The following is a 9,450-nucleotide window of genomic DNA, read 5'->3' as shown; positions in this document are numbered from 1 at the left end:
TTTGAGGACTTTGTTTCCAATAGCAGTATAATTTAGTTATTCAATTGTAACATTTTGATGTAATCACTTTGTATTTTGGATAATTGTGTTAACTTTGGGACTGAAGGAAAGAGAGAGAGAGAGAGAGAGAATACACGGTGATTTGTTTAGGCAGTTTCCCAATCAACCTTGCTATGGGTACGTTTTCCCTCAATTCAAAATCGAATTGAGATAATGAAATTAACCTTACTTCGCAAAAAGCGTATACAAGAGAAATGTAGCAATCCAATCACACAAACCCTAAGCTTAATGTTGATTCTAACATTTTCGCTTCCCTTATCTTCCTTGGTGATGGTGGTGCTACATGCTCTAGACTCATGTTCTTCTCCATCTTAAGTCATGTTTAGGTCCAGGCCTTCCTCTCATATCCTCCTCTTGAAGCCAACAAGTTGATGGGATGGATTATAAAGAAACATCTACTCATTGCAACGCACAAATAGACGAAACAATTCAAGATCTTCGATATATGAAATGAACACTCGGGAAAGGGCTATTTTTTTTCAGTGTAAAACAAGTTGAAGTTAAGTAGTTATTGTGATGCAAATCAAGACGTTTATCTTATCACAAAGAGATCAGTTACTGGTCATTAAAGTCAATCCAATATTCTACGAAAGAACTAAATACATAGAGATGGATATTTATATAATCTTTTCCGTTTATTGAAGTTGTTTATTTCTTCAAACAAATACAATGTAAAGAAGCAAAAGAATGAAAACTAAAAAAAATCAACGAAACTAAGAAAGCTTAAAGATAATCTTCCAATCAAATGCAGACTTATACTTGTTGGTCTCTTGAGTTCATCTCTCTATACTCCTTTATGTATCACTGCAGAACCTTAAAGAATAACCCTTCATGTATTTTTTTACATCAACAAACTTTAACTTTTCTAATGTAACAAGCTGTGCATAATGAATATTATATTACACTATACATCATGTAGATATAAACTGAAGTCTAAATCGGAGAACGAAGTATTGCAAATGCCGAGTTCTTCTATGAGTTGGGAACAAAAGTGCCAACATATCCAAATGCCATAATGAAGAAAGCAATTGCTTGGATGTATAGGAATATGAAGAAGTGATTTTTCCCATACATGAGATCATAGCAGCCGCAGAATATGAGGTAGAATCCAACAAGAAGTTCTAACATGTGAATCCTAAAGATTGAACACAGACACAACAATATATGGATAGGTAAGTACTTAAATATCAATAAAAAATGAAAATTATTGAATGTTATACCCTCGATATCAAATATAAGCAAAATAAAAGTCTATCAACGAAATACATAGATTTTTTTGTTTACATTTGAGATCAAATGAAATGATATTTTACGCGTTTTATACCTGTCTCCAATCCTAAATCGGAATTTTTTGAGTCCTTTACCACCAGCTTTACCCTTCTGAGCATCTCCAAGTTTTTCAGTAACAATCCATTCATTGACTCTACTAGCCTCTAGCAGACCGATAATTGTTGCTTTTGTTCGATGTAGAGACATAGTATTCTCAAAGAGAATCCAAAAGACAAGTAAATGGAGTGACCTGATAAACGACAAACACGCTTAGTAACGTCAACAAAGTTCTAATTGCAAGACAAGTTACTGTAATTGAACTCTGATTTGTGAAATTAGATTATAAGAGCTTCAGAGTCGACTCAAAGCCTAAGCGATTGAAGCAAGGACTTTAGGCCTCATCTGACCACATCTCGGAGGCACGACGAGTTCGTTGAATTAAACAATGTTATTTCAATGAAAGGGAAAGTAGAGTAAAAATAACCTTGGAGTTCCAACAGCATTTAGAAGAGTGATGACGGAAGGGATATAAACAGCTCCCCATTTAGGGACAACAACTTCGGGCACCATAACAGTTGCAGGTAACACAATACAATAGAACACAAATGTGTTTATGTGCGCCACAATCTTCCGAACGAAGAAAAAACTGTAAACAACATATATCTTCTTCCACAAAGACACTTTCTGCAATGGACAAATTAAACAAACACATGAATCAATTTTGGTCATATTAAATTCAACTGCATGATCAATAAGGTATATGAATGAACCTTACCTTGTTTGTGACAATCTCCATAACCATTTTCCTGAAAAGATTGGCTGGTCCACAGGACCATCGATGCTGCTGGTATCTATAGGCCTTTAAAGTACTCGGCAATTCGTTTTTAACCTATATATCAAGAAAAACATATATTACGAAACAAATGTATGAATGTAATGTAACATTCTCACTTTAAGTTTTGGTAACATTACATATAGATATGAGTTTTGAGATTGAAATAAGAAAATAACCTGTAAATTAGCGAGGTATAAGAATTTCCATCCTTTGAGACTTGCGCGTACAGCTAGGTCCATATCTTCCACTGTGGTCCTATCTTTCCACCCGCCAGCTTCATTCAAAGCCGAAATTCTCCATACACCCGCAGTCCCTGTGTCATGAACATCGTTTTATAAAATGTTTTAGAAGTTTCTGCAATAGCATAGCAACCACAATTATATTAACCGCATTTTATTACATTCGACTGTAATATCAAGAATTGCAGCGTAATCCACAACCGCGATTATATAACTGTAATTTAGAATTATCTCCCCTAAGAAATTTGAACTTATTATAATTGTTCTAACTATCCGCAACGACTCAATAACAAACGCTAAAAGGCAAGTCATACCGAACAGGCGAAACCTCATCGCTGCTAAAGATACGCGATCACGCCCTTCATCGCATCTCTCCTCGTTGATATCTAATCGAACGACCATCCGCACAAGGCGTCAAATCACAAGTGAGCAGTTTATCCACCCATACTATATAAAGACCAAATCACTTCATTTCAGATATTCAATTCATTCTCACTCTCATACTACTTTTCACTGGCGTTGAATTGTTAACCATGTAAGTTCACCCCTTTTCCGCCGTAACAATTAACATTTATTATAAATTTATGGAGTAGAGTAGTTACCATTGAAGCCAAAGAATGCATAAGTGCAAGATCCCACTTCTTGTTCCACAGTAAAATGATAATCAAGTGACATCTCTTGCATCCTTGTCATCAAACATTCATCAGCATTCACTAAAAACAAAAACAAAAACAAAAATACACATTGTTAATTAATGAATTAATTCAACAACCTTGGTTAATTGTAGTTAATGTGATTGATGAAAGAACAATGAAATACCAAATTTCCAGCGAGCTTGAACAAGAGCAATATCAGAATTATTAACAAGGAAAGGAATAGTTCGCCAAAGAAAATCAGGTTGTGGTTGAAAATCAGCATCAAAGATTGCAACATAATCACATTGTTTGACATAGCTATGTTTCATTCCTTCTTTGAGAGCACCAGCTTTGTAACCATTTCTGTTGTCTCTAACTTCATACTTTATGTTCACTCCTTTGCTTCCCCATCTACGGCATTCCAACTGTACTAACTCCTGTAATCACAATCACCATTAATACTCACTTAATCACATCATTAATCCTATCATTTACACACACAAAAAAAAGATCAAAACAATTTATAATCAAAAACAGATAGAATAGTTAATTAAATTAAAATATATAATAAATAAAAGTAAATTAAGTTAGGATTAAATCCTAAAGATAGCATTTATTTATATTTATATTTAAATATAAGAAATTGTAAATATTTATAAATTATAATTTTTTTTTAAAGAAAAATATAATTTAATTGACATGACCATGTAAAAAAATCATACTATCTTATTAAAATAATTTTAAAATATATGAATGAATTGATGGAAAACACGTAAATATTATTGTTTTATTAAATAAAAATATTGTATTCAACTAAATTCTAGGATATTGATGTGTTGACTTTTTATATTAAATATTTGACTGATTCAATTTGGACAGAAAACAATAAAAGATTTTAACTTTTGTAATTTAAGGGTATATAGATGAAAAAAAAACTAAAGACGAAAGTAGAATTAAAAAACTTAAAAATCAAAGTAAAATCTAAAATTAACTTAAGGAACTAAAATCTCATCAAGTGTTTGGTTGACATTCAAAATTCATTTTGTAAAATTAAATTAAATTAAAATAAAATTGAAAATAAAATATTTATGTTCTAATTGCTTAAAAATAGGTTGATTTTTTTAACACATTTATAATACTTGAGTAAAAATTAATTAAACGATAAACTTAAATATAAAAATCACATTTAACAAAAAAAAATTATAAATTTTAATTAAACTTAATCTTAATTTTAAAGACAAAATTAACTTTCCCTCATCAAACTTGAAAATGAAACCTTAACATATACTTCTTTTAATTCTTTTTATAAAAGAAATTTTAGTCTACAAAAGTTGATATATTTGGCTCATATATTAAATCAAATAAAGTTGATGTATTTCATTCATATATATATATATATATATATATATATATATATATATATATATATATATATATATATATATATATATATATATATATATATATATATATATATATATATATATATATATATATATATATATATATATATATATATATATATATATATATATATATATATATATATATATATATATATATATATATATATATATATATATATATATATATATATATATATATATATATATATATATATATATATATATATATATATATATATATATATATATATATATATATATATATATATATATATATATAGATATATATAGATATACCTTGATTGTTGGGTCAGTTGAATCATCAAGAATTTGTATGATGATTCTATCAGAAGGCCAAGAGAGTCCACATGCAGCACCAATTGATAACTGATAAACCTGCATTTATATATACAACCATATACAACTTAAGCTTTTAAAACTTAATACATAACATAAAAAAAAAAATAGAAAAAATGAGCAATGAAAAAATTTCACCTCTCTTTCATTATACATTGGAACTTGAACAAGAACCATTGGATAAATAGAGTTTCCCAACTCAACATCATCTTTAAAAGACTCCCATTTATAACGCTTTTCTGGTTTTCTACCAAACAGCTTCACCAAACAAATCACAATTCCCATGTAAACTCTCTCAACCAACATCATCAATGACATGCCGAGACACAGAAACACTGAAACTCTCAGTATTGGCACGATCAATGGCTCTCTGATTTGCCTCCAAATAAACTCAAGCTGTAAAGCAAGTCCATATCTAGCTTCCTGTAAAGCTTCCATTTTTTGAAATGACCCACTTGAATAAACTAACTAACTTTGGTTATAGAAAAGAGAATAGTTTGGTTTTTGTTTGATGGGTCGTGCAAAAATGGAATGGAGAGAGAGAGAGAGAGAGAGAGAGAGAGAGAGAGAGAGAGAGAGAGAGAGAGAGAGAGAGAGAGAGAGAGAGAGAGAGAGAGAGAGAGAGAGAGAGAGAGAGAGAGAGAGAGAGAGAGAGAGAGAGAGAGAGAGAGAGAGAGAGAGAGAGAGAGAGTTTTTTTTGCAAGAGGTATGGCACTGTGACAGTGAGAGAGTGTGCTATGTTTTTGTTTCTCTATGTTGCCTCTGTTGTGAAGTGTTGTTTGGTTTTTATTGTGGGTTTTGTTGCACTATCGCTATCTCAAAACCTGTTACAATTTCATCTCAAGAGTGGGGGAGACTCTTGAAGTAGAATAAAAAATGTTTTGATGGTGTAATATGATGGAATAAATAAAAAATACAGAACAGTTATTTTGACACGTAATATTAAAGTCTCTCTTTTTCTTCTATGCGCATCAACCCAAATAGCTACTGTAATATTTATCAATTTAAAAAATTTGGATTTTTTTATAGGTTAGGCAGCTATATCCGATTGAAATGTCTCAAACTCGACACAGGTTTATTTTATGGCTAATGTTAACATATGCCCTAAGTTAATGATATATTTATAGAAATATTCTCTTGAAATGAGTGTATTTGATTTTTTGAAACTTAAAATTTTATTTTATTCCACACAAAATTTATAATAGTAGTAACCTTAATTTGTGCCCCAAAGACATAAGTTAGCAAGACCCTTATTTTATTTATCAATACAATTTTATTACCAAGGACATCGGGATCGATAACTATAATATATTTTAGCAAGTGTTTTTTTAAATAAAAAAGTTTGGATATGAACGTAAAATTTGATATGATCACAAGATATAAAGTTGTTTTGGTTGTTGGCAAACAACACATGTTTATGATTTTTTATTTGTTATTCTTATTAAATGAATTGGGCCCATATATATCATTGGTAGAATATCGTATTATCCTTAGACATCGTCTTATGATTCTCTTCTTGTCTATTGACAAAGTTTGTCCTATTTGTCGCAAGACATGTTTAAACACCTTTGGGGAACACACAATTAATTGTAAGGAACTTTTATGCTTCAAATGCCGACATCATTGTTAGAGATGTCCTACTTGATATATTTTTACGGGCCAAAGTATATGTGAAGGAAGAGGTATTTGTGAATTTTTTGACTAATACAAAAGAGGGGAGATGGGCACTTGGTTTAACAAATGTTTTGGTGTACGGTTGGATGGGACGAAAACTTGCATGTGTGAACTTGATTGAGATTTTCTCACTTGTAAGACAAAGGAGTTGAAGTTTTATTGTGAGACAAACAACTCTTAAAACAATTTTGAGTAAAGTAATCAAATATGAGAAAACGTGTTCTAACAATCAATATATTTTCATATAATTTATTTTTGACAATTTTGATTTTCTAACATCAGAGATAATTGATATTTTACATAAAGTCCAAAGACTTTTGCATAGTAATTTTTTGTTTCTAAAGTTAATGAATGAAGTTTTTAAAGAGATTAATTTTTTCATCCAAAAAGTGATAGTTGCACAATTTATTGTCAGTGTACCTATATTTTATATAATCTTCATTATATATATATATATATATATATATATATATATATATATATATATATATATATATATATATATATATATATAACTGAAATAGATTATTAATAAAGTTTATATTATTTTATACTTTATATTTTAACTACATATTATTAAGTTATATATTTAATAGAAAATAGATAAATTAACAATAAAATTTTGATTAAAAAATTGAAACTTAGCAAATAAAATTTATGTCCTATTATGTTTTGGTGTAGACAAATAATACATACATTAATCTAATTTTAATAAATTAACTCATTTTATATGTGAAAAGAATAGAATAAAGTATAATTACTAAATAGTAATAATAATTAATAATAATTTTCTGAATAATTAATGGAGCAAATGGTGTTACGTAAAATATTATTATTTATTATCATTATTATTACTATTATTATAAATTATTAGTATTATTTATTTATTATTATTAAAAATTTGATGCAATTTTTTTTGTAAAAGACAATGTAGGATTATAAAATAATGAAAAAATAATTTTTATTTATAATGCTCGTGGTAGTTAAAAACTTAAAAATCTTTCCTTTTCAGAATGGAAATATAAAAATTTATTAATTTTTATTTATTTCAAATATAAAACAAAAGCTAAAATAAAAAGATACAAACAGTTTTTAAAAAATTGTGCGTGTAAAATAAATCTCAAAAAGTTAGTCGTATTATCAATAAAAATTCTTTTACACTGACAGTGTATATCAATTAAATTCTTAGTAGTAGTATAATTATATAAAATATTTTTTTTATTTAAAAATTAATTGCTATACATTGTCAGTGTAAAAAAATTTACACCGTCAATACATCGTAATCATCAGTTTGTGTTACTTTACATGTATTTATAATAAAAGTCAAACTTCTCTAACATATCATTGGTTGTAATTAATTGACGGTGTAAAATATCTTTACACTGTTCAGTGCATTTCAATTAAACTCTTTTATTTATCACTTTAATTTATTATTATTATTATTATTATTATTATTATTATTATTATTTATTATTATTATTATTATTATTATTATTATTATTATTATTAAGAGAAGTAGGATTTGAGTAAAAAAATTGTAAAATATACTGTTGGATTATAATATATATATATATATATATATATATATATATATATATATATATATATATATATATATATATATATATATATATATATATATATATATTAATCTTATAACTATGAGATATTGTAAACGCAAGGGATCTTATAACCCTCAAAAGGATGATGGTGTAAGGACATGAACCTTACTTTTGGTCGGGAACAATTTCTAGTACGTAGAAGAACGACAATAACTCTTCCCAGTTGGAGTTAGTATCGACAAAACTTCAGTTGGGACTAAAGAGTTTGAAGGACACGCCGGACGCCAGTAGTGCACACAATGAGTAAGTTCTGGCGTAGCAATACCAACAATCCACATGTTGGGTCGAAAAACCATAAAGAAGAAATATATTAAATGCTAAATTTAAATAAAAGCACCGAACATACAAGTAAATATAGATAAATATTATCATTGTTGCAAAGGCATGAAAACCCAACTAACATTACAGGAAAGGAAAAAAAAGAAAATCAAGCTTCCTCGCTCTGAGACACTGCACCTCGATTATCTACAGAAGCCCCATCCTAAACAACCTTGAAAGAATCCAGTTACAAGCTAGGGATAAAAACGTTTGAAAAAAATTATTTATCCTAGTCAAGGGCCTCGTGCACGTTCTTCAAATTCTGCAAAAGAGACTCTCGGACCCTCTACTTCATAATAGCCACTTGGCCATCATGAAGCCTCTACTATTTAGCACGAGAATCCTTCTCTTATTGAAGATCTTTTCGAGCTTCCTCAGCATGAGGATTCTCCTCCGTAACATCAATGTATGTTCATCCTAAACAGATTTTTTCATTATGGCATAAGAAAGAGAGTGTAAATGAATGGATTGATTTCAAAAACATGCATGCTCATTTTATTAAAATTATTTCCCAAAGAGTACAACTTTTAATACAAAAAACACTTAGCAAAAAGAAATTACAACTGGAACTGATAAACCCTATTGATCCCATGGATGAACTTTATTGTTGATCCCTTATCTTTATGGGATGCTTTTTGATGTTCTTCCACTTATAAAGATAAGGGGTGACTGTTCACCAATGGGACTCCTTTTTCAAGAGTCAATGGCTTGTCGTCGATCCGGTCTTGGACTTTGTATTCACATCGGACATTCTCTTCATAATTGGAAGGATATGGACGAGGAGAAAGACCAAGGGATTGTAACTTTGATATGGCACTTATGAGTAAGTCATGAGACATTGGTGTAGGATCCAGTTTCCTTCCAAGCTTCATTTGTTGTGATTGGTGAAGCACATGAGGTTGTTGCTGAAGTAGATACCGTTGCAGACCTTGTTACAAAGGTCATCATCCAGGGTCGTTGTATTTAAAGAATTTGGTAGATCGTGGTTGGCATGACAAAGGGTCACCTTCTCTCTTCAGGGGTACTCGCCCTTCT

At 29.3% G+C, this 9,450-nt stretch overlaps 1 protein-coding gene across 1 annotated transcript; it reads right to left on the bottom strand.

The window, feature by feature from the left end:
- Positions 1 to 697: 697 nt before the first annotated feature.
- On the bottom strand, positions 698 to 5,541 carry LOC127092302 (glucomannan 4-beta-mannosyltransferase 9). The gene is made up of 9 exons (XM_051031141.1): positions 4,940 to 5,541; positions 4,742 to 4,840; positions 3,223 to 3,475; positions 3,006 to 3,116; positions 2,341 to 2,477; positions 2,105 to 2,218; positions 1,814 to 2,013; positions 1,385 to 1,579; positions 698 to 1,195 (listed from the first exon to the last, which is right to left on the bottom strand). The coding sequence occupies exons 1-9, from the start codon at positions 5,237 to 5,239 to the stop codon at positions 1,033 to 1,035; spliced, it is 1,572 nt and encodes a 523-aa protein (XP_050887098.1). The 5' UTR covers positions 5,240 to 5,541; the 3' UTR covers positions 698 to 1,032.
- Between the last annotated feature and the right edge of the window lie 3,909 nt (positions 5,542 to 9,450).

The sequence above is a fragment of the Lathyrus oleraceus genome, chromosome 6 (genome assembly GCF_024323335.1).
Source record: "Lathyrus oleraceus cultivar Zhongwan6 chromosome 6, CAAS_Psat_ZW6_1.0, whole genome shotgun sequence".
Taxonomy (NCBI): domain Eukaryota; kingdom Viridiplantae; phylum Streptophyta; class Magnoliopsida; order Fabales; family Fabaceae; genus Lathyrus; species Lathyrus oleraceus.
The sequence above is the reverse complement of the archived record's forward strand: the minus strand, read 5'-3'. Positions and strand labels throughout refer to the sequence as shown.

What these genes read in the sequence shown, in the direction of transcription:
- LOC127092302 (XM_051031141.1), bottom strand. Translation starts at nt 5,239, where the DNA reads ATGGAAGCTTTACAGGAAGCTAGATATGGACTTGCTTTACAGCTTGAG. An exon ending in AATGCTGTTGGAACTCCAAG is followed by an intron (nt 1,580 to 1,813) that starts GTTATTTTTACT and finishes GTCGTTTATCAG; the next exon opens with GTCACTCCATTTACTTGTCT. An exon ending in CGATTTAGGATTGGAGACAG is followed by an intron (nt 1,196 to 1,384) that starts GTATAAAACGCG and finishes TTCAATCTTTAG; the next exon opens with GATTCACATGTTAGAACTTC.